This window comes from Procambarus clarkii, chromosome 91, assembly GCF_040958095.1.
Source record: "Procambarus clarkii isolate CNS0578487 chromosome 91, FALCON_Pclarkii_2.0, whole genome shotgun sequence".
Taxonomy (NCBI): Eukaryota; Metazoa; Arthropoda; class Malacostraca; order Decapoda; family Cambaridae; genus Procambarus; species Procambarus clarkii.
In genome coordinates this window covers 14,483,227-14,510,060 of record NC_091240.1, presented here as the reverse complement: position 1 = coordinate 14,510,060, position 26,834 = coordinate 14,483,227, and the positions used below count along the sequence as shown (strand labels likewise).

Here is a 26,834-nt window from a genome sequence, read left to right as displayed (position 1 = left end):
TCAAAACAGTTCAGAGAATTACCAATTATCACTTACGATTTAAAGCAGTAGAGATAGTTGTCCTCCATCCGGGGAAGGAGCACAGCCTCACCCTCTGGGCACCTCCTGCTCTCTCTCACACCTCTACTCACCTAGTTGTGCTTGCCGGGGTTGAGCTCTGCTCTTTCCGCCCGCCTCTCAACTGTCAATCAAATGTTTCTACTACTACCTTTTTTCCCTACACCACACACACACACACACACACACACACCAGGAAGCAGCCCGTGACAGCTGACTAACTCCCAGGTACCTATCGTGTCCAACGTGCTGTCCATTCGGCCACCAGCCCCCCCCCCCCCCGGAGGTGGTGGAGGCTGCTGGTATACACCCGGCCATATAGTATTGTGTTCGTCTGCTGTAAACAATATTGTACTAGTCAATTGTAAACAGTATTGTGCTAATCTACTGTAAACAGACGTTGGACACAACCGTGTTTACACTCTCACTAACACAACTAGAAGCATTTACATGTAATATCAATTAATAAAATGACAAACACAGTAATATCATATGAAAATATATATATATATATATATATATATATTAGTATATATATTAGTATATTTTGGTAGCAGTCTTTCCTGTAGACATATATTATTAAATATGACCGAAAAAGTAAAATTAATAATTCTAACACGAATTTTCTCAAAATTTCTTATATTTCTTTTCACTGTTGATGGTAATTGAAAAATCAATTCTTCAAAATTCATTTTTATTTCTAGTCTGATGCGACACTTGAACGCGTTTCGTAATAACTTATTACATTTTCAAAGACTTTAGTTTACACACACACACAACTATAACTTGCAAACACTAAACAGAGTTTAAACAGTTTTGATTTTATACCTGCATTTGGGTGAGGTGATATGTTACAACAGTTTTGGATGAGGTGAAAACAAACTTTCAACACAAAACAGAACACGAAACAATGGGTATAATATTTTGTAAGTTAAAGGGAAGAATGGAAGTAACTGCAAAGGGCCTATTGGCCCATATTTCTTGATGCTTCTATATTGGTGCGGAGTCTTGAAGTGGGTAGAATATAGTTGTGCATTAATTGGCTGTTGATTGCTGGTGTCGACTTCTTAATGTGTAGTGCCTCGCAGATATCAAGCCGCCTGCTATCGCTGTATCTATCGATGATTTCCGTGTTTTTTGTTAAGACTTCTCTGGTGATGGTCTGGTTGTGGGAAGAGATTATATGTTCCTTAATGGAGCCCTGTTGCTTATGCATCGTTAATCACCTGGAAAGAGATGTTGTTGTCTTGCCTATATACTGAATTCTTTGAGGCTTACAGTCCCCAAGTGGGCATTTGAAGGCATAGACGACATTGTTCTCTTTTAAAGCGTTCTGCTTTGTGTCTGGAGAGTTTCTTATGAGTAGGTTGGCCGTTTTCTTGGTTTTATAGTAAATCGTCAATTGCATCTTCTGATTTTTGTCTGTAGGGATAACGTTTCTATTAACAATATCTTTCAGGACCTTTTCCTCCGTTTTATGAGCTGTGGAAAGTTCCAAAAAAGAAAGAGAGTTCTTCATCAACTTGCTTCCATCCTGAGCTGTGGCTGAGAGCACGATCGACATAAGCGTTAACGACACTCCTCTTGTACCTATCTGGGCAGTCACTGTTGGAATTGAGGCACATTCCTATGTTTGTTTCCTTAGTGTAGACTGCAGTATGGAAACCTCCGCTCCTTTCCATGACTGTTACATCTAGAAAGGGCAGCTTCCCATCCTTCTCCATCTCGTAAGTGAAATGCAACACAGAATTCCGCTCAAATGCCTCCTTCAGCTCCTGCAGATGTCCGACATCAGGTACCTGTGTAAAAATTTCGTCAACATAATTGCAGTATATGGCCGGTTTCAAGTTCATGTCGACTAAGACCTTTTGTTCGATGGTACCCATGTAGAAGTTCGCAAACAGGACACCTAGGGGAGAACCCATGGCGACCCCATCTACTTGCTTATACATGTGCCCATCCGGGCTCAAGAAGGGTGCCTCTTTAGTACAAGCATGGAGTAGTTTCCTTAGAATGTTTTCTGGTATGTCAAGAGGAGTACAGGCCGGATCACGATACACTCTGTCCGCTATCATCCCTATTGTTTCATCCGCAGGTACGTTGGTAAACAGTGATTCTACGTCCAATGAGGCTCTTATCCCTGTGGCCCGTGTTCCCCCGCAGTAAGTCAACAAATTCCTTTGGAGACTTCAGGCTGAAGGCGCAAAGGACATAAGGAGTCAGCAAGCCGTTGAGTCGCTTCGCCAGTCTGTACGTGGGTGTGGGTATCTGGCTGATGATTGGCCGAAGTGGGTTTCCAGGCTTATGTGTCTTGACATTTCCATACGCGTATCCAGGTTTATATTCCCCAATAATCTTTAGCAGGTTGATCCGGTTCACAGTTTCGATCAATTTGTTGACCTTTACTTTCAATTTGGCTGTAGTGTCCTTCGTTACCCTTTGGAATTTAGTTTGGTCTCGTTGGACGTAGAATCACTGTGGACTCCACCTGCCAAAGGTGTATTTTCTGATTTTTGTCTGTGGGGATAACGTTCCTATTAACAATATCTTTCAGGACTCTTTCCTTCGTTTTATGAGCCGTTGAAAAGAAGTTCCTGTAAAACAGCCTAATAGGGTGGTACAGGTGTTGTGTTAGCTGACTCTTTAGAGGTTTCATGGCGTTTCACCTTTCTTTTTATGACATCTTCAAGATAACCATTAGAGAAGCCACTGTTGACTAGGACCTGCCTTACCCTACAGAGTTCTTCATCGACTTGCTTCCAACCAGACCTGAGAACCCGGTTAACGTAGACATTGACAACACTCCTCTTGTACCTATCTGGGCAGTCACTATTGGCATTAAGGCACATTCCTACGTTTGTTTCCTTAGTGTAGACTGCAGTATGGAAGCCTCCAATTCTTTCCATGACTGTTACATCTAGAAAGGGCAGCTTCCCATCACTCTCCATCTCGTAAGTGAAACCTAACACTGAATTTTGCTCGAATGCCTCCTTCAGCTGCTGCAGACGTCTGACATCAGGTACCTGCATAAAAATATCGTCAACATTCCTGCAGTATATGGTGGATTTCAAGTCCATGTCAACTAAAACCCTCTGCTCTATGGTTCCTATGTAGAAGTTCCCAAACAGGACACCTAGGATAGAACCCATGGCGACCCCCATCTACTTGCTTGTACATGTGCCCATCGGGACTCGAGAAGGGTGCCTCTTTAGTACAGGCTTGGAATAACTTTCTCAGTATGCTCTCTGGTATGTCAAGAGGATTACAAGCCAGATCACGATACACTCTGTCCATTATCATCCCGATTGTTTTATCCACAGGTACGTTGGTAAACAGCGACCCCACATCCAATGAGGCTCTTATCCCTGTGGCCCTTGATTCCCCGCAGTAAGTCAACGAATTCCTTTGGAGACTTCAGGCTAAAGGCACAAGGCACATAAGGAATCATCAGGCAGTTGAATCGCTTAGCCATTCTGTATGTGGGTGTGGGTATCTGGCTGATGATGTGCCCAGACAGGGAAAGAGGAGTGTTGTCAATGCTTACGTCGACCGGACTCTCAGTCACAGCTCTGATTGGAAGCAAGTCGATAAAGAACTCTGTAGGGTAAGGCAGGTCCAAGTCAGCAATGACTTCTCTAACGGTTATGTTAAAGACGTCATAAAAAGAAAGGTGAAACGCCATGCAACCTCTGAAGAGTGAACTAACACAGTACTTGTACCCCCTATTAGACTGTTTTACAGGAACTTCTTTTCCACAGCTCATAAAACGGAGGAAAGTGTTCTGAAAGATATTATTAATAGGAACGTTATCCCTACAGACAAAAATCAGACGATACAATTGACAATTTACTACAAAAACAAGAAAACGGCCAACCTACTCATGAAAAACTCTCCAGACACCAAACAGAACTCTGCCTTGAAAGAAACCAACGTCGTCTATACCTTCACAAGCCCACTTACCAATGCACAAACAACAGAGAAATCTTAACAAGCAACTCCTTGGGCACTTTTCTTCTCACTCCCGCTCCATTTCTGTTTTCACCGATGGGTCTAGCAGATGGGTCTAAGTCTGTGGACGGTGTTGGCTACTCTGTTGTTTTTCCTGATCGCACTTATATGTGTTGCTTACCTCCAGAGACTAGCATCTTCACAGCGGAGCTTTATGCTATTCTCTATGCTCTTCGTCTCCTGCTTTCTCATTGTCAGTCTTCCTTTGTAGTTGTTGTTGACTCTCGTAGTGCCCTCATGGCTCTCGGGTCCTTTAATCCGGTTCATCCAGTAGTTGTCGAGATCCAGCATTGGCTGTTTCTTGTTCACAGTAGATTTAAGTCGGTTGAGTTTTGTTGGGTTCCCAGCCATATTGGTGTGTCTTTAAATGAGAGTGCGGATGCTGCTGCCATGGAAGCTGTCTGCTCTTGTCCCATCTCTCGTAAGGGTATTCCATATTCCGACTTTTACCCGGTTATCCATTCCTCCATCCTTACCCGTTGGCAGGCTTCTTGGTTGTCTGTTACTGGTAACAAACTACGTACTCTTAAGTGTTGTGTTTCCTCGTGGCCATCCTCCTACCACCGTAACCGGCGATGGGAAACAGCTCTGGTCAGGTTGCATATTGGCGATACTCGCTTAACCCATGGTCACTTGATGGAGCGCTGCCCTGCTCCTTATTGACTTAATTGCATTGTCCCTCTTACAGTCATGCATGTCCTTCTTGAATGTCCCGACTTCCAGGACGAGCGTGTGTCTTGCTTTCCGACCGCCCCTCGCGGTCACCTGTCCCTAAATAAAATTCTTGGTGACTCCGATACTTTTGACATCGTTCGCCTTATGCGTTTTTGTTCTCGTATTGGCATTCTTGGTGATATTTAGCACCCTCTGATTATTCCGCACATTTGATGGTGCTACATTGCCTTCCCGGTTTGGTGCCTTCTTTTGATAATTACTTACTTACTTAACAAGCAACATAGAAATCATCCATAGATACAGCGAAAGCAGGAGACTCGACATCAGCGAGGCACTACACATCAAAAAGTCAACACCAACAATCAACAGCCAATTAACACATAACTATATTCTACCCACTTCAAGACCCCGACCAACATAGAAGCAGCAAGAGAAAATATGGGCCAATAGGCCAATATTCTGTAGTTACTTTCCAATGTTTTCATATGCAATTCATTCCCATTGATTTGTGTCAACTCACCCAAAAAACATTTGTGTCATATCACCTCACCTAAAACGAATATAAGTATGAAATGATATGTGTAAACCTGTCTTTGAAAATGTGAGAAGTCCTTGCAAAACGCTTTTAGGTGTTAGACCATAAATAAAAAATGAGAAAATGAACTTATACACAGTTCCGCCGAATTAGTTTTTAAATTCCCCCGACAGTGAAGAAAAACATAAGAAATATTGAGAAGATTCGTGTTAGAATTATTAATCTTACCCTTTCGGTCATATTCAACAACATATGTTTACAAGAAAGACTGCTACCAAAATATACTAATATATAAAGTGCCAGTCATTATATAATGCATAATATATATTTGTGCACATACATACCTTACAGCAACCATCACACCATACACCGCACATGCACACAACAACCATCAGAGGCAAGTGGAACAGTAACTAACGCCCCATCTCCCTGCCCAGCCCCAACCCCAGGTCCCGCAGCGTGTCACCCTCGCCCTTCCGCTTCGACTCCCAGGACTCTGTGGGCGCCGGAGGGTCTGCCAGGGACAGCTCCGACGACCACACCTCTGACAAGTCGCCTTTGTCGCCCGGTAAGTAGCGGTCACTGTTTCCAGACCCCGAGTTATGTGCGTCATAGGAAATTAGTGATGCAGAAAGTGAGCGTCAGGAGCAAAACGCCAAGGGTGCCGTATTCCAAATAGAGATGAAGACCAAGGCGGTATTCACCCCCACAAGCCAATACAGAGCCCTCCTCACTTGGGTCCTTTACTCTGCAACGCTCCCAATCAAATCTAGCAGGTAGTGGATGGATTCTCACACCGAATTTATATTCAGTGATTGGAGTTAGGGGCTGGAACCTGAGCCAGCACAAGTGGTAACAAAGTTAATTGGTAAGTTAATTAGATACTGCAGAATGAAGAATGATATAAAAGGTCTGTGTAAGAAAATAACTGAATTTATTCGACAAACTTTCGTGCTAATACACAGCCACCCACTTTATATTAATTCAAGAGTGTCACTTCAAATCTGACAAACACCACTTAGCGGTAGGCCTCCAGACCCACCACTGATAGGTGTAAAAACACAAGGTCTCGACCCACTGGACAGCTCATCAACAACAGTTGACTAATCTGAAACACTTCGTGCACACTCTTGCCAAATATCAAAACACTTGACCAACACAATAGATCAACATATGTAAATATGTACACAACAATGTCACTAAGACAACAACCTTGACGAGAACCTTACAAGTAATTACTTTATTTTAGCAAATGTCACTGACATACAACAACTACAACACTTGCTTTAACAATCAATGCCACCAAGACATTCTATTACAAAGAGTCAAATTAACTCCTCAATTAATTTACTTCAATTAATTATATAAAAATTGTTAATTACTGTCACTTTTTTTTATATCTACATGCAAAAGCATGCTACATAAATACAACAAAAACAGAAGACAAAGAAACAGAGCAACAACAAAAGTACAAACAGAACAAGAAGCCCCAAACCAAACCTAACATAAATACATAAATAACACAAAGACATAAGTACATAATAACAAATACATACAGCAAGACAATACACAAGGCAGTCCGAAACGAACACCAAATCACCCACACTATACAGTCAATACATATTTACAATAAAACTAAAGCCTGAAGGGCCCACAACATATACATGATATGAAAATGCCTACACATACTTGTCTGGAAAATCAGAGCCCTAGGATACTGTATACAATACGCCTCCCATACTGCCCAGTCATCTCAAGTAAGACGACCGCCCGGCGGTGGCTTAGGGCGCTGCATAAAGTCCAGAATATCACAGATAAAACTTTACACACTTTGCACCCACACAGGCGGCGGGTTCACAGGGCCCAGCGGCGTTGACGAATGCTGACGAACCCCGTACCGCACTAAAGAGGCTGCGGTACAGGGGCTGAAGCCACCGGAGGCATTAACTCACTTTGCCGCTGCACATTGGACTGCGGGGCATGGGGCACAGGCACAGAGCCCTAACAGCACACATCCTTCTTGAGAATCACTACTAGGTCACGGGCCTCACCCAGGTACCGCAGGAGGGGGCACCACCTGCTATTCTGGGGAGCCCACAGCAGGGGGGCACAGGGGGAACACACAGGAGTCAATTCACAACCCCCATCACCTGCAACCGCATCCTCTGCATGGACCTCCGCCGAATCTGCCACAACATCACCAAATACCGCCACCTTACTGTCAGAAGACACGCAACTTGCAAACTCACCCACGTCTGCCCAGTCGGAACTTACTGAGAGCAAACCAGGTGAAGAATGCCTCGAACGCTTAGGATCCGGGCATAGATCATCAGAACTCAACACAGCCATAGAATCCAAGACCCGTGAGATGCAGGGAGTCCGATCCCTGGCACACCGCAGGACCTCAGCGGCAGCGACGACATCGGGGGTCAGGTCAAGCACAGCAGGCAGAAGCAGCAGGCATACCGAGACAGAAGCCTCAGGAGCACAGGGCAAAACAGTCACAGAAGAGGCAAACAGAGGGAGACTGACCCGCCGCTCCACACACGCGTCAACAGCACGAACAGCAGCCTCAGAATACACATCCAACGACACCACAGCATCCGACCCCCACCATGTGCAGCCACCCCATCCGACGCACAGAAAGGCACAGCATCCAAAGACATGCCCACAGCCACTTCCTCCGAAGCCTCTTCAACAGCTAGCGGATGGAAAATTTTCCTCGTGGAATAAATTCACTCTCTCCAGGACGCCCACAGAGCTTCCAGCAGCTAGGTGGCCCGACATCCCACAATGAAAACATGTCTGGGGCTACCGGGCATAGTACACATGGACGTAGAACCCCATGAGCTTGATAGATGATGGGATGTCCGACCGAAGCCGCATTTCAAGCATGTGGATGCCATTTTGAACACCCCCATAAACGATCATACGAAATGACATTTATCCGCACACGCACAACTTTCCAAAACTGCCCGCAGTACCTCTGCAGTAACACCTCTGGGAATTCAGTATTAGCGCCATGAACACTGACGTATTTCGAAACTTCACTGCGGTCGAATTCAACAACCGACCCAGCATCTCTTGGCAGTTGGAATGTCCGCCCCTCAAACTGGCGCAGAAACGCTCAGTAATCCTCGTCGGTAGCCAACTTCACCACCGCCCTATGGGTAGTCAATACCTCCACCCCAAAAATAGCAGCCACATCCAGACCCAGCACATCACACAGCATCAGTTCCACAGTAGGGTAGTTCACCTTGCTGGAAAACTCCAGGCTAACAGACTCAGACCGCAACACGGGAGTAATGGGCCCCTCATCACACAGCACCCGCGGGGCACAAGGCCGCAACCAACCACCACGTCAACAACCAGCCACACCAACAACAACCAACCACCACGTCAACAACCAGCCACACCAACAACAACCAACCACCACGTCAACAACCAGCCACACCAACAACACAGCAGGCAGGAGTGACCAGACACGTCTGCTCACTGTGGCTGTCACCACCTGACTCCCCATTACTGTCACATAAGACAGTCAACAAACCAACAGTTACGTTAACAACATTATCACTCAGACAAATGCCCACCCAGTTATAATCAAATCACTTTACTAATTACATTAATGGCTTCAAGGAATACATTAATGACTTTTCAATAAGTAATCAGACAGATTACTTATCGTTTGTTCCTCAGACAAGCCACTAACGAGGTATTGCACCACAAGACAACATCTCACACAAGAAATTCACACCTGAGAGTTAATGTTAATATTAGCGTGCCACATAGACAACCACTAACACCTCTTACGGGCCACTGAGACAACCTTAGTAGTCAATCTCTTCTCAATACGTGTAACCAGATGTTAGACAAATCCTAACTCAATGTTACTTATACACACACAATACGTCACCCGTCAATCACTAATGACAGGTCAAGGAAGGTTAAGAGCTGTCAAGTGGACAGATTTAACGCCTCCACAATCAATGTGGACTCTGACACAGTGATCTCGTTACGAGAATGTCTGATAATCAGAGATTTGGTAATTACTAATTACCAAATTATATACGTGTGCACACTACTCAACAATACCCTGGAATTTCGTACTTACAGTGAATCACACCTTCACGCTCATTCACGGCTGCTGTAGTTGATGATCGACGTGGCAGGTAGACTGTAGAGTTAGCAAGGGGACCCAGTACTGTACCCACAATATTGGATAGAGTCCACCCTACAACAATGAAATGATCGATGTTAAACCCAGGTGCTGGAGATGCACAAATGCAAGCTTTATTAATCACTCGGACATGATCCGTAGAGCTCCAGCTTGAATGCAACCATCTCTCACAGTCTATGTTTACTGAGGTATAATTAAACCCCCCCCCCCACACTCCTCTACGAGTAGTGTGTTTACCCACACCACACAACCCCATTTTCTGTTGGTCAGAGGTGAGACACACTGCTCTCTCATATTCTCATCTTCTGTTCGTTAGCACGCGGTGTGTTCACTCTTACACCGCTCCTCAACTGAGGGTGATCCTCACCCTTCACGTTTGCGAACACGCTACACATTCACTAACATCCTAAAGCTAACACACTTCTGGAATATTCCACACTTGATTGTTCCACAGATGATTGGACAATCACCTCCAATCAGACTCACATTGAGTCTTGCCACTGGCTTAGTATACTCGAGTTCACTCTTTCTATCACTCTGCTTCCCGGTGAAGTCACACATTCTGGTACACAACACCAGAACGTTGTGTGTACTATTCATGACGGTCATGATGCCAGTGTGTCATCCGCGAGTCACAGTGTCCGTCTGTGTTGTGACTGTCAGTGTTCGCAAACCTAACATGGGCAGTAGGTCAGGTTGCAGGAGCACGTGCAGTGCTTGGTCGGAGATGGTTAGGGGTTGCAGCACGTGGTTGGTTATGGGCAGGAGGTGCAGGGCAATATCACTTAGCTGGGTTAGAACCGCTGTGAGCTCGCCAGTCTGCAGTGTCATGGCCGGGCAGCTGGTGGTAGGTTCAGACCAGTGCACGAGCAGCTCGGCATTCTGACGTGACATAACAAAATAACCCTCAAGTTCATTATTTCCGTAACAGCATGCACTCCTGTATGCTAATCTCACACACCAAGCTCACCCGAGTCACTCAAACATCTGCCACAACCTTGGATCACTTATGGACTAATATAACAGCTCCTTTTGCATCTGGTATAATCTATGACAGAACAACTGACCACTGTCCTACCTTCCTCATAGCAAACATGGACATAACTCCACCAGAAAGCAAGAAACTCACATTCAGGCTACACAGTGCAGCAGCAATAGGCAACCTCTCAAATGCACTTCACAATATTAACTGGGAATCTGAAATCAATAATACACAGGATATAAATTCATTAGTTAACCTCTTCCTCTCCAAAACTCAGCCTCTACAACACTCACTGTCCCCTCCTTATCAAACAAGTAACTGACAAAAGAATAAACAATCCGTGGCTCACAAGTGGCATATTCAAATCAATCAACAAAAAACATGAATATGAAAAGAAATTTAGGATTGGCCTAGTTACAAAGTAGTTAAGAGGTACTCATCAGTGCTTACCAGTATCATAGGAAAAGGAAAACTTTCATATTATGAGAATAGATTTAAAGAAGCAAAAGGCAACATGAAAAGCACATGGAAAACCATCTCTAATATCCTGGGAACTAAACAACACTCCCACAACCAGATAACACACTCTAAGGATGGCCTTATACCGTCAACTGCTTTAGAAATGGCAAATGAAAATAATTTCTTTTCATCAGTTGGTGCTAACCTTGCCAGAAAAATCCCACAGACTCAGTACCAACGATGCAATTATTAGTCTCCTTGATATAATTTACTCAGCCCTTGACAAAAATGAGTTTCCGATTGGACTCTTCATTGACCTGAGAAAGGCCTCTGATACTGTTAATCACAACTACCTCTTACGTAAACTCCATCATTATGGACTCCGAGGCCATGCCCTGGACTATATCCAATCCTATCCTAGTGACAGATACCAATGTGAAGCCATCAAAGATATAACCTCTCCCACTCTACCAATAACCGTTGGAGTGCCACAGGGCAGCATCTTGGGACCTCTGCTATTTCTTATATACATCAATGATCTGCCTAATGTCTAACATTCTTGAACCTATATTGTTTGCTGATGATACTACCCTCATCTACTCTAACCCCAACCCACACACACTAAATAATGTTGTTAATAATGAACTAAAAAAGTCCACTTATGGATGTCAACCAACAAACTAACACTTAACATAGAAAAGACCTACTACATCTTATTTGGAAGCAAATCTACAAATGCAATTCAGCTTCAGATAGACAATGTTAACATCAGTAATAATAATGACAAAGTATAACAGTTGGTATACTCTCCAAATCAGATATTATGTACCTAACTCTGCTCTCATCTCTCTATATTATGCACTAATGTATCCCTATCTTAATTATGGTATCTGTGCATGGGGTTCAACCACTGCAAACCACCTCAAGTCCATCATTACCCAGCAAAAATCTGCTATCAGAATAATAACAAATTCTGCTTTCAGACAACACTCAGCCCCCTTGTTTAACTCCCTAAACATGCTAAACAAACTCACTCCACACATTCTCTCGTGTCAGTTACATTTACAAAGCCCAGTTTTTAAATGCAAATACTACTCTGAAACTCTCCCTGGACAGATGTAATAGGACCCATTATCACCACACCAGAAATAAATATCTCTTTGATATCCCCAGAGTCAAACTTAATCTGTGTAAAAACTATGCAAATAAAGGGACCCAGTCTATGGAACTCACTCCCTAATAAATTGAAAAGCTGTCCAACTTTTGCGTCATTCAAAAACAAAACTTAAAAGTACCTAATTTCATCTTCATAGATTCCTACCTTATTGCTTTAAAATTGCACTGTATCTCTTGCTACCCAGTCGTTATGTACCTAATGCAAACAACTTTATCATTGTGATCATTGCTGCCTTATATGTGCTATCAATCTGCTGTATGGTGCCTATTAATCTTTGTTTAAATTACCAATCAAGCTGTCAATGCAATCAATCAGAGCTTTAATATACCTACTAATCTCTCTCATCTCATTTTTTTTCTTGCAATGTATCTGTTATTTTATTAATTCTGCTAGAATTTACCTACTTAAAATTATCTGTTAGATTAAGGACCTGCCCGAAACGCAGCGCGTACTAGTGGCTTTACAAGTTTGTAAATACTATGCTATGTATTCTCACAAACCCAATGTACCTTCTTGTATATAAATAAATAAATAAAAAACATGGCCAGGTCTACGGTGAAATGTGCAATATGGACGGTTGTGATAGTAAGTATGGGCCTGCATTGTTATGTATGGCATGAGGTTGGTAACGAGTATTGTTTGATGTGCATGCTGCCTTAAGGTGGCCTGGTTTGCCACAGTTAAAGCATTCTGGCATGCAAGGGCATGGAGGAGACCGAGGAGAGCAACCACAGATGTGGTCATTCATGTTCAGTGTTAAGCAGCATATACACATCGTCTTCTGTCCTCCCTGGACGCGGGCACAGTTCTAAGTCACTATATATTAAGCTATGAGTGACTGAGCCAACCACAACAGGTGATTTAAATAATTTGGCAATATATGCACTTTGACGCAAGGTACACAGATGTACCTTGCGTCTCAATAGTGAACTCGTCACACTCGGTGATGTAAAGAGCAGCCTCTCCTTTTATCTGTGTCCCTACTACACTTCTCACATCTTGTCTCTCGACTCATTTACTTCCCAGAGAAATCTAACACAGCATAAATGTTGACATGAAGTCCCATGTTATAGCTTCTCGCCCTCCCTCCCTGACCTGACCCCCCTCCCTGACCTGACCCCTCCCTGACCTGACCCCTCCCTGACCTGACCCCTCCCTGACCTGACCCCTCCCTGACCTGACCCCTCCCCTCCCTGACCCCCCCCTCCCTGACCTGACCCCCCTCCCTGACCTGACCCCCCCTCCCTGACCTGACCCCCCCTCCCTGACCTGACCCCCCTCCCTGACCTGACCCCTCCCTGACCTGACCTGATCCCTCCCTGACCTGACCCCTCCCTGACCTGACCCCCCCCTCCCTGACCTGACCCCCCCTCCCTGACCTGACCCCCCTCCCTGACCTGACCCCTCCCTGACCTGACCTGATCCCTCCCTGACCTGACCCCTCCCTGACCTGACCTGATCCCTCCCTGACCTGACCCCTCCCTGACCTGACCCCCCTCCCTGACCTGACCCCCCTCCCTGACCTGACCCCCCCTCCCTGACCTGACCCCTCCCTGACCTGACCCCTCCCTGACCTGACCCCCCTCCCTGACCTGACCCCCCTCCCTGACCTGACCCCTCCCTGACCTGACCCCTCCCTGACCTGACCCCTCCCTGATCTGACCCCTCCCTGACCTGACCCCTCCCTGACCTGACCCCCCTCCCTGACCTGACCCCTCCCTGACCTGACCCCTCCCTGACCTGACCCCTCCCTGACCTGACCCCCCTCCCTGACCTGACCCCTCCCTGACCTGACCCCTCCTCCCTGACCTGACCCCTCCCTGACCTGACCCCCCTCCCTGACCTGACCCCTCCCTGACCTGACCCCTCCCTGACCTGACCCCTCCCTGACCTGACCCCCCTCCCTGACCTGACCCCTCCCTGACCTGACCCCTCCTCCCTGACCTGACCCCTCCCTGACCTGACCCCCCTCCCTGACCTGACCCCCCTCCCTGACCTGACCCCTCCCTGACCCGACCCCTCCCTGACCTGACCCCCCTCCCTGACCTGACCCCCCTCCCTGACCTGACCCCCCTCCCTGACCTGACCCCTCCCTGACCTGACCCCCTCCCTGACCTGACCCCTCCCTGACCTGACCCCCCTCCCTGACCTGACCCCCCTCCCTGACCTGACCCCCCTCCCTGACCTGACCCCTCCCTGACCTGACCCCCCTCCCTGACCTGACCCCTCCCTGACCCGACCCCTCCCTGACCCCCCTCCCTGACCTGACCCCTCCCTGACCTGACCCCCCCTCCCTGACCCGACCCCTCCCTGACCTGACCCCTCCCTGACCTGACCCCCCCTCCCTGACCCGACCCCTCCCTGACCCGACCCCTCCCTGACCTGACCCCTCCCTGACCTGACCCCTCCCTGACCTGACCCCTCCCTGACCTGACCCCCCTCCCTGACCTGACCCCCCCTCCCTGACCTGACCCCCCCTCCCTGACCCGACCCCTCCCTGACCTGACCCCCCCTCCCTGACCTGACCCCTCCCTGACCTGACCCCTCCCTGACCTGACCCCTCCCTGACCTGACCCCCCTCCCTGACCTGACCCCCCCTCCCTGACCCGACCCCTCCCTGACCTGACCCCCCCTCCCTGACCTGACCCCCCCTCCCTGACCTGACCCCCCCTCCCTGACCTGACCCCTCCCTGACCTGACCCCCCTCCCTGACCTGACCCCCCCTCCCTGACCTGACCCCTCCCTGACCTGACCCCTCCCTGACCTGACCCCCCTCCCTGACCTGACCCCCCCTCCCTGACCTGACCCCCCCTCCCTGACCTGACCCCTCCCTGACCTGACCCCCCTCCCTGACCTGACCCCCCCTCCCTGACCTGACCCCTCCCTGACCTGACCCCTCCCTGACCTGACCCCCCTCCCTGACCTGACCCCCCCCTCCCTGACCTGACCCCCCCCTCCCTGACCTGACCCCTCCCTGACCTGACCCCTCCCTCCCTGACCTGACCCCTCCCTGACCTGACCCCTCCCTGACCTGACCCCCCCTCCCTGACCTGACCCCCCCTCCCTGACCTGACCCCCCTCCCTGACCTGACCCGACCCCTCCCTGACCTGACCCCTCCCTGACCTGACCCCCCTCCCTGACCTGACCCCCCCTCCCTGACCTGACCCCTCCCTGACCTGACCCCCCTCCCTGACCTGACCCCCCTCCCTGACCTGACCCCTCCCTGACCTGACCCCCCTCCCTGACCTGACCCCCCTCCCTGACCTGACCCCCCTCCCTGACCTGACCCCTCCCTGACCTGACCCCCCCTCCCTGACCTGACCCCTCCCTCACCTGACCCCCCTCCCTCACCTGACCCCCCTCCCTGACCTGACCCCTCCCTGACCTGACCCCCCTCCCTGACCTGACCCCCCTCCCTGACCTGACCCCTCCCTGACCTGACCCCCCTCCCTGACCTGACCCCCCCTCCCTGACCTGACCCCTCCCTGACCTGACCCCCCTCCCTGACCTGACCCGCCCTCCCTGACCTGACCCCTCCCTGACCTGACCCCCCTCCCTGACCTGACCCCCCCTCCCTGACCCCTCCCTGACCTGACCCCTCCCTGACCTGACCCCTCCCTGACCTGACCCCCCCTCCCTGACCTGACCCCCCCTCCCTGACCTGACCCCTCCCTGACCTGACCCCCCTCCCTGACCTGACCCCCCCTCCCTGACCCGACCCCTCCCTGACCTGACCCCCCCTCCCTGACCTGACCCCTCCCTGACCTGACCCCCCTCCCTGACCTGACCCCCCCTCCCTGACCTGACCCCCCCTCCCTGACCTGACCCCTCCCTGACCTGACCCCCCTCCCTGACCCGACCCCTCCCTGACCTGACCCCCCCTCCCTGACCCGACCCCTCCCTGACCTGACCCCCCTCCCTGACCCGACCCCACTGGTAGTTGGACAACTACCACTGGCCCCACACACACAGTGCTGGACAACTACCACTGGCCCCACACACACAGTGCTGGACAACTACCACTGGCCCCACACACACAGTGCTGGACAACTACCACTGGCCCCACACACACAGTGCTGGACAACTACCACTGGCCCCACACACACAGTGCTGGACAACTACCACTGGCCCCACACACACAGTGCTGGACAACTACCACTGGCCCCACACACACAGTGCTGGACAACTACCACTGGCCCCACACACACAGTGCTGGACAACTACCACTGGCCCCACACACACAGTGCTGGACAACTACCACTGGCCCCACACACACAGTGCTGGACAACTACCACTGGCCCCACACACACAGTGCTGGACAACTACCACTGGCCCCACACACACAGTGCTGGACAACTACCACTGGCCCCCCACACACAGTGCTGGACAACTACCACTGGCCCCACACACACAGTGCTGGACAACTACCACTGGCCCCACACACACAGTGCTGGACAACTACCACTGGCCCCACACACACAGTGCTGGACAACTACCACTGGCCCCACACACACAGTGCTGGACAACTACCACTGGTCCACACACACACAGTGCTGGACAACTACCACTGGCCCCACACACACAGTGCTGGCCAACTACCACTGGCCCCACACACACAGTGCTGGACAACTACCACTGGCCCCACACACACAGTGCTGGACAACTACCACTGGCCCCACACACAGTGCTGGACAACTACCACTGGCCCCACACACACAGTGTTGGACAACTACCACTGGCCCCACACACACAGTGCTGGACAACTACCACTGGTCCACACACACACAGTGCTGGACAACTACCACTGGCCACCCCACAACACTTGCACCTCTCGCTCTCCTAAGCTTATGTGTAGTGTATATTTTTAGCTTCTTTTTGTAGTGTAGTTTTGGGTAAAAAAGTTTCATGTTGATATGTTATAATAAGTGTTGTTGACCAGTTGTTCAGGATCTTCACTGTTAAAGTTTAGTTGTAGTTGTAAGCGTTTGTAGCATCCCTGTCCTCACTGCTGCCTCCCTCCCTTCTCCTTTCCCTCTCCCCATCCTTCCTCCCATCCCATAAATTCCTCTCTCTCCAAATTCACGTACCCTCCTGGACCCTCCCTCCCTCCCTCCCTGCCTGCCCAGGACGTGACCACCCCGCCGCCTCCCCTTCACACCAACTCAATCGTGCGTCATATTACGAATTTGTAACTTGATAACGCACCGGCCTACACATGCTGGAGTCTTGTTCCGTTCCTACTGGTGTGGGCGTGGTGGAGTGTGGGCGTGGCGGGGTGTGGCGGGGTGTGGCGGGGTGTGGGCGTGGTGGAGTGTGGGCGTGGCGGGGTGTGGCGGGGTGTGGCGGGGTGTGGCGGGGTGTGGGCGTGGTGGAGTGTGGGCGTGGCGGGGTGTGGCGGGGTGTGGGCGTGGTGGGGTGTGGCGGGGTGTGGGCGTGGTGGGGTGTGGTGGAGTGTGGGCGTGGCGGGGTGTGGGCGTGGCGGGGTGTGGGCGTGGCGGGGTGTGGGCGTGGCGGGGCGTGGCGGGGTGTGGCGGGGTGTGGGCGTGGCGGGGTGTGGCGGGGTGTGGGCGTGGTGGGGTGTGGTGGAGTGTGGGCGTGGCGGGGTGTGGGCGTGGCGGGGTGTGGGCGTCGCTTCAACGGTAGTTGACATGCTGACACGTCTGTCTACCGTCCGTCTAAACACCTGGTCTGTCACCCTCCCAACAACGGCAGCATTTCCTGTGAAACACAATACAAAGATTAATAGTCAATCAAATAAAATGTAGTGCAGCCAATGATTGTGTACTTGGAGCACAGTTCTCACTCGTATCAGATATAAATACTAGACACAGCTTCGTGTCTTCCTTTCCAGTTGATACAAAAATCAGGATGAAAATTACTTCTGTGGAAATCAATGAAAAACTACAAGACGATATTAGTAAGGTCATCAGTTGGGCAACTGAAAATAACATGTTTAACGGTGACAAGTTGCAGGTATGGTGGAAACGAGGAAGTTAATCGAAACACAGGGTACAGGGCACAATGAGACATACTCATAGAAGGAAAGCTACAAGTAAAAGATCTGGGAATTATGATGTCTGACGACCTGACATTTAGTGAACATAACCGAGCAAATATAGCGGCGGCCAGGAGAGTAAGTAGAGGATTATGACAACGTTCAAATCCAGAGACTTCCCAATAAGGCTACTACTATTTAAATCACTGATGCTGTCCCGTCTTGAGTATTGGTCGCTATATAGTGAGCTATTGTTCACTTCACCTTTCACAGCAGAGAGATCCCTGAATTTGAGGGGATACAGAGAACATATACGGCACGCATAGATACGATAAAACATTTGAATTATTGAGACCGTCTCAAAGGTAGGTTATGTTGGGTACAAAATTTACACAGTAAAATAATAACATACTGGATCAAACGATATATTCTCAACATTTATATAATAAAATATGACTCTGTACCTTGGTTTGCTGTACACCTGTGAGCTCTGTGTACCATAGTTTACTGTACACCTGTGATCTCTGCCGATGACTGATCACTGACTGAGCTCTGAGATCAGACCCTTGAGCTCAGACCCTTGAGCTCAGAAATCAGTCTGAATTGTGAGATCAGGCTATGTACTGGGGGAAGTTAGCAAGTTTTTAATGAACGTGATTGCAAAGCTCAATTGCTAGGCAAGAAGCAAATGGAGATGCATGTCATTTTTTTTCTACATTAATAAGGAAGGAACAAAATATATACCGAAACAGATGCAAAATTAAAAAGCAGGATTGGTATGAGAGGACTGGCTCCACAAAGTATGAGAAGACTGGCTCCACAAAGTATGAGAAGACTGGTTCCACAAAGTATGAGAAGACTGGTTCAACATAAAGTGTGAGAGAACTGGTTCCACATAAAGTGAGAGAGAACTGGTTCCACATAAAGTGAGAGAGAACTGGCTCCACAAAGTATGAGAAGACTGGTTCAACATAAAGTATGAGAAGACTGGTTCCACATAAAGTGAGAGGACTGGTTCCACATAAAGTGAGAAAGAACTGGTTCCACATAAAGTGAGAGGACTGGTTCCACATAAAGTGAGAGGACTGGTTCCACATAAAGTGAGAGAGAACTGGTTCCACATAAAGTGAGAGAGAACTGGTTCCACATAAAGTGTGTGAGAGAACTGGTTCCACATAAAGTGTGTGAGGGAACTGGTTCCACATAAAGTGTGTGAGGGAACTGGTTCCACAAAGTGTGTGAGGGAACTGGTTCCACATAAAGTGTGTGAGGGAACTGGTTCCACATAAAGTGTGTGGGGACTGGCTCCACAAAGTATGAGAAGACTGGTTCAACATAAAGTGTGAGAGGACTGGTTCAACATAAAGTGTGAGAGGACTGGTTCCACATAAAGTGAGAGGACTGGTTCAACATGGGGACACAGGTTTTCATTCAATAAAAAGAACATGTGCTAAACACTAAACGGACGGTACCAAAGAGTGTTTTTGCAAAATGGGATTTTCAGAGAACCAGACAATGCCAGTGTGAGAGACCACCCACAGACAAAATAGAGGTGTCTCGAGATGAAATGGAAAAATTACTGAAGAAGCTAGGAAGAAAAAGCAGTTGGACCACATGAAATTTCTCCTTGGGTGCTAAGAGAATGCCCACCTGAGCTGAGCATTCGACTTCAATTGATATTTCAGACATCTTTGTGTACAGGACTCTTAGCAGATATATGGAAAAGGCAAACATCGTCCAGTCTACAAAAATGGTAGCCGAGAAGATCCTATAAATTATAGACCAGTATCATTGACAAGTGTGGTAGTCAAAACACTAGAAAACATAGTTAATGCCAAATGGGTTGAACTCTTAGAGAGTAATGACATATTAAAGGACAGACAGTATGGTTTTCGAAAAGGAAGATCTTGTGTAACAAATCGACTTAGCTTTTATGATAGAGCCACAGAGATACTACAGGAAAGAAGTTGTTGGGTTGACTGTCTGTCTGGACCTAAAAAGGCTTTTGGTCGAGTCCCACACAAGAGGCTGTTTTGGAAACTGGAACATGCTGGAGGGGTGACAGGGAGACTTCTGACATTGATAAAAAATTTTCTACCTGACAGACAGATGAGGGCAGTATCAGAGACAATGTATCTGACTGGAGGAGTGCTACTAGCGGAGTACCACAGGGCTCAGTTCTTGCACCAGTAATGTTCATCGTCAACATAAACCAGAGGAAAAAAAATTGTATGAACATGTTTGCGGATGATGCTAAGATACCGGGGAAGACAGGAGACGAAGATGATTGTAATGTCCTTCAAACTGATCTAGATAAAATAAGTGCTTGGAGCATAAAGTGGCAAATGGAATTCAATGTGAATAAATGCCACGTTATGGAATCTGAGAAAATAGACCACACACAACTTACAAATTATGTGGAAATGAATTACAGAACTGTAATAAAGGAGACCTTAGGGTGGTGTTGGATAGTAAGGTGTCGCCAGAGGAACACATCAAGAACATTGTGAGAGGAACGTATGCCTCGCTTTCCTACTTCAGACTTCCGTCTAATAACATGGTTGGTGAAATACTGAAGAAACTGTTCATGACTTTTGCGAGACCAAAACTGGAATATGCAGCCGTTGTGTGCTGACCAAATATCAAGAAGCACAAACTGGAAAAGGTGCAGCGGCACGCTACAAAATGACTTCCGGAACTGCAAAGCAAGAATTACGAGGAGAGAGTAGAGAGACTTCAAAGTAAGGAACGACTGGTCATAGATGGAAATTAGAAATGCAAATGAGCGAGAGAGATGTCAGATGTAGATTGTCACGACCACTTGGCCAGTAACCGGGGTCTTCTATATCAAACTTTGTATTGGGCCTTAGTGCCTCTTACTAGATCCAACCCCGAGTCATATGTAAGTTATTAAGAACTTGCAGTAATAGCCCTCCGGGTATGGGGGTACACAACACTAAAAATCATCACCACGTGTACTTCTTAACTATATATACACTTATTACATATGTACATAACATTGCAGGTGTCATTTTCACAAAAGACACTACAAAAAAAACTTTTGCGATCTTCTATCCGGGCGAGTCGACTTCTATTTTCGCTATTCACGCAGGCGAGTCCACCTTTCTCAGTAAAATATGGGCCAGTCCTCAACAGTATCGTCAGTGTCAAAACTTCTACTCTCCATCAACTCACTGGCTGGGTTTCTCTAAAAAGCCTCAGCTATTGCAAGCCTTAACATAGAGGACAGATGGACATTAATTACATCTCGTACCTAAACTGGGCCATCCAGGGATACGTCGGTCCAATTACCAATACTTCTCTAGGTATCACAGACGATTCAGTGTCTCCACCGACTCAGCCCTCTTGTTCCCACTGGAACAAGTCTTGTGCTCAGGACTGTCCTGGGAGAACTGACTCTTGTTGACCCAGGTGCCCTCCACATCACTTCTGAGTAACGATTGTATAGTACTACCCAGGTGTCAGTAAGATCACAGCCTTCCACTGGGGAACAGAAAATGGGGTTGGGTGCGCTCACAAGATGGCATTGACATCGTTACATAGCTGCTTCAGTTTAAGTTATAAATAAGTGGAGCAGATTTCATGATAAACTGTCGAGTCTTAATATACACAGTTTTAAATGTATATATGATAAGAAAAAAATTGAAAAAAGACATCAGATTTAACTAATGATGGCCGAATGGCAGAGTTTTGCCCCAGCAAGCATACCAAGGAGGGTACACAGTCATTATAAGTGACAGACAGACACAATATCAGCAAGGTATATCCTAAGTGTATATCAATAGTCCTCGTTAGTTTCCGCTTTGATGTAGTCGTCATCAAGTTAATTATTCACACACCTGGGAAATTAGCGCTCGTGTCCTTAATGGGAATGATGATCCTGTTAGGTGGCAGGTAGTGATGAGCCGCGCCCACCCACCCTCCCACTCTTCACTACCCATACTCCTATTGTCCACCACCCACTCTCCTACTGTTCACTACCCACTGTCCACCACCCTCTCGCACTGTCCACTACCCACCGTCCACTACCCACCGTCCACCACCTACCGTCCACCACACACAAGAGACAGAAGCAAATACAGGCCGTGGGGGGGGGGTAAGATCAGGGTATTTTTCTCAAGCTTATGATAAGGTTCCACATGAAAGACTAACAAGGAAATTTCAAGCACGTGGCATAAATGGTATAATATTAAAATGTATTATTCAATGGTTTAAACAAAGAGAGCAGAGAGTCGTGCTAAATGGGAATGGATCTGACCAGAGAACTGTGGTGAGTGGGGTACTACAGGGGTCCATTCTGGGGCCAACCCTTTTTGTCATATATATTAATGACAAAGATGAGAATACACAGAGATATCACAGTAACGTGATATATATCAGTGGGAAAATCCACAGGAGCAGTGATGAGGATTCGAACCTATGCGGTTCGAATCCTCATCACGGATCCTGTGAATTTTCTCACTGATATATATCACGTTACTGTGATTTCTCTGTGTATTGAAAGACTGGTGTCAGAGGTAGACCCACTGGACGACAGAGCCAGAGTGCATGGGGGAATTGTGTGAAATTCTGATTCAGCTTCAGTGGAAGCCTCCGGAATCCTCGACGGTTCAGCAGAACCCAAGGTTGCAATTCTTTTGACCCTGTCGTGGTGTAGTCGTTTAGAGCGTGCATCTGGGAATACACAGTGCATAGGCTCGAATCCTTATCATGGCTCCTTTGGATTTTCTCATAGATGAGATCTTTGGTAAAGAAAGATGTGGAAATGATATTGAAGCCTTACAAATAGATTTGCATGAGCTCTACAAATTGTCAGAAGACTGGCAAATGCTTTTTAGTATCGAAAAATGTATGCCCCACCTTGCATGTAGGGCATACGAACCCGTGCCACAACTACGAAATTAATAACATTATCTTGCTGCAGATTGATGAAAAAAAGGACCTTGGAGTTAAAGTCCACCACTCACTAAAAGTTGTGCAACAGGTAAAAGCAGCAGTGAAAAAAGCTAACCAAATCCTTGGAATAATCAAGTGTACCTTTGACTTTAAGGAAAAGAAGAGAGTGATTCAAGTGTATAAATGTCTGATGCGCCTCCACTTGTATTATTGTATCCAGGCATGGAGACCTCATCTTCAGAAAGACACAGCTGCTCTGGAGAAAGTTCAACACCGGGCAACAAAAATCATTCCCGAACTAAGTCAACTCTCGTACCAGGAATGGTTGAGGGCCACTGGGCTGACAACACTACAATCCAGGCATGACAGGGCAGATCTCATCAAAACCTTTAAAATACTGTACAGTTTGGAGGATGTTGATCCAGACAATTTTTCAAAAGATCAGATGTAACTTACACAAATAAGAAGCTCAAGCTCAACAAGCCACAATGGAGATCTGAAAACAGGAGATGTTTTTTTCACCCACAGGGTTATAAACCCATGGGGTGAAACCCATGGCCTGTCCGCCGAAGCTGTAAATGAGAAAAAACTGTTAAATTTTAAAATCCAACTGGAAAAATTCATCAGGGCAAATGGGGAAAACCTTTGACAAGCCGTTGGCTTCCTGTCCTCGTCGAGGCCACCAGATTATTAGTGGCCCTCGGATAAATGTAAGGGTACACACTGTATAGGTGATCCTTGTATGGAGTATTCCAACTTCGGTTTCAGTGATGAGGTAACTGGTATTTAATCTGGCCAGCCCCAGACTTGTTCTCGGTGTGGACTTCCAGTACACCTTGCCTCTGGCTACCTGGTGGATGCAGCGGTCCGGGTGAACATCTTCAAGGAGTCTGACAGTTAGGAGCTATCGTTGTTCATTTCGACGTGGATGGTAAGGGCAGTCTTAAGCCTGTGAGTGACAGTGCCATGTGTACATGTTACTCAAGGTAACCTTGAGTACCATGTACTCAAGGTGTTGCCTGTCAACACCCCATTGACAGGCAAGTCCTGTAAATAGTGGTATCGTCCGTGTGGCCCGCGTATAGTGGGTGTTCATGGAGGAGGTATAAGTATCCAGAGCATTGTTTCTGCACAGGTGCACCCAGTACCGGGTGTGGAAGACTGTGGCACACGGTTCTGCTAGTTGGGAGTTTTGAGGTGGTCGGGTGTGATAAAGGTTTTCCAACTGTTGTGGTGAATGATGAATTTACCCCCCCCACCCCCACCCTTTTTTGTCCGGGTTGTGACATTGGCTGCCCGCTTCAGCAGGTGCTAGGTCTCTTCAAGGACAGGAAATCTCTTCTTAATGCCCCTTTTCCTATGCAGAAACAAAGGAGGATGGTGGCCATGTTGAAGTCCGATAACTGTCTGAGAGGTGATGTGCAGGAGGGGATGAGCAGTGTGTGGAGGTTTCATAGGCCTCGCATATAAGTGTAGATGTCCACCTGACTGGTATATACACCTGACTGCTGGTCCTCCTTGAGAGTTTGAGATGCAGTGGGTTTGATAAAGTCTGTTGTGTGTCACATGAAAGGTGATCTAAAGACAGTGTTGAGGAAGGGGCTCTGGTGTCTGAGATTTCTGACTCCCAAGATGTTTCTGGGGATAGGGGTGACATTCCCCAGGTGGTCCTTCATATGAATCTGGGAAGGAGTTGCCAGTTTTCTATAGTGTCTCTCTACTCTTCCATTAATGGTGGCTTATTTTACATGTACTACTTTGAATGTCAATGGTCACTATTCTCGATCGACGCAGTTGAGGCTTGTCTCGGTGCTTCAGATTCATAGGGTCAGTGTGCTCTTCGTGCTGAAACTTATGAGATGTGACATTGCTAGCTGGGCTGTCTCATGTTTCTAATATTTTTTTTTTTTTTTTTTTTTGTGATATATAGAAGAGTTGTTACATTCTTGTAGAGCCACTAGTACGCGTAGCGTTTCGGGCAAGTCCTTAATCCTATGGTCCCTGGAATACGATCCCCTGCCGCGAAGAATCGTTTTTTCATCCAAGTACATATTTTACTGTTGCGTTAAACAGAGGCTACAGTTAAGGAATTGCGCCCAGTAAATCCTCCCCGGCCAGGATACGAACCCATGACATAGCGCTCGCGGAACGCCAGGCGAGTGTTTTACCACTACACCACGGAGACTATTCTGCTATATCCTTGTGGGTTGTTGACGGCAGTTACGCTGTTTCTCATAAATAAACGGATTTCGGTCTCCGTGCAAAGATGGGTGATGGTCTGGTCTTTCCTTTTGGCTGCAGCTGTACTATTGTTAAATGTTCAGGCTCCCTCTTGACCTACCATGAGGCAGGAGAGGGAAGGTTTCTTCTCCTGTGGCATTCTGTATTATCTGCAACGTGACTTTAGAAGTATGGTGTTGGGGACGATTGTAACTTTATGACAGCGGTGAGGGACTGTAGTAGTTACTCGTCCTCTGATTGTTCTTGTCTTTAGTTGAAACTTCCGAGTTGCGGGTTCTGGGACGTTTCATCTGTTAGTGGTGGTGCTGTGGGTTATACTTATGTGGCTCGGAATTCAAGTTATTGGCCCAACATGTTTAATGTGAATCGACTGGAGATTGTTGTTAGTTCCTGTATTTTGGTTGTATTTGTTTGCTCGGATCATTGTATAGTGGTTCCTGCAATCTGTCTTCAAGCCAAGGTCATTAAAGCAGCGGCCGTCCCCCTCCCCCTCCCATCAATATTAACATACTGTATTAAAAAATTGGTTTCTCATATGTAAGTTAATATTATGATACATTAAATGTCAGTGTCTAGTTAGGCATAGTTTAGGTTCGGTGTTTGGGTTCTGTTGGCGATTATTTGTATTTGAAATATGTGGGTGAAGTATCTACAGCGTTTCACGTGGATCACAGGTCGTCAGCTAAGCACTATTTGAGAAAAGTTCAGACGTCAACAGTTGTAAGTAGTTTTTCATTCATGAACGGGGTTTGACAGCTGAATTACTGACTATTTGGCCTTTGTTTATGAGGACGGGCTGGTTGCGAGGCTGGGGAGTTCAGAGCCAGGTTCGGGTGGGGAAAGGGTGATGGAGACTAGAGTGTAGTTTGCTTCAGTGTGGCGATGTTGTTGATCAAGTTAAGGTTCTATGAGGGTTGCTAGTAAAGAGAAAACAGAGTTTCTCCTGTTTCATGAGTTGGTCCGAAGGTGAGTGTCAGCATTTGTTCATTTCTATAGTGAAAAGAAAAGTGGCCCAGTGGTTTTGGGTGTTGAATGTACTTCACGCTAGATTGGCTTACTGGTACTCCTAAGTGGATGTAGGGTTCCATAAGTTTGTGGGGATTTTGCTGTGCGAGGAACAGCTCGGTTGTTGGAAGGAGAAAGTGGTGGAGGGGCGTGAGGTTGAGGGTCCGGGTTTAAGAGGGAACATCTTTCGCAGTTTCTGCTTCGTAAGATCGTGGTACGAGTATTGAGCCTTCAGGTGCCTGATGGCTAAGATTTATCAAGCTCGGAGGGGGTACTTTAGTGTATTTGTGAGGAGCTTGAGGTGTTATATCAGAAGGTGGAAGGGAAGTGAGTTATGCAGGAGTATTTTCTGTCATTGTTCTCTGGTCTTGTCCCTGGCGGACTGTATGACCTTGGTGGCTGAGATTGATCGTACAGAGGCTTGGAACATTTTTCGAACCTTGAAAAAGAGGTAAAGTTCGTAGTTGAGACAGACTTCCAGCGGAGTTTTATATCTATTATAGGATTATAATTGTGGCTGATTTTCTTGAGATTATTCACTACTGTCTTGAGTCCCAGTTTCTTGTGATGGTTAAAATGTGGCCTAAACCGGGTGACGTGTT

General features: G+C 47.5%; 1 protein-coding gene across 2 annotated transcripts in view; it reads left to right on the top strand.

Annotated features, from left to right (window-relative positions):
- The window catches only part of LOC123773871 (rabphilin-3A), a 648,197-nt gene that overhangs the window by 454,246 nt on the left and 167,117 nt on the right, over positions 1–26,834 (top strand). For both annotated transcript variants that reach the window (XM_069318825.1, XM_069318827.1), the window contains exon 6: positions 5,713–5,843. In XM_069318825.1, coding sequence (XP_069174926.1) covers positions 5,713–5,843 — 131 coding nt within the window. The remainder of the gene's footprint in view (positions 1–5,712; positions 5,844–26,834) is intronic.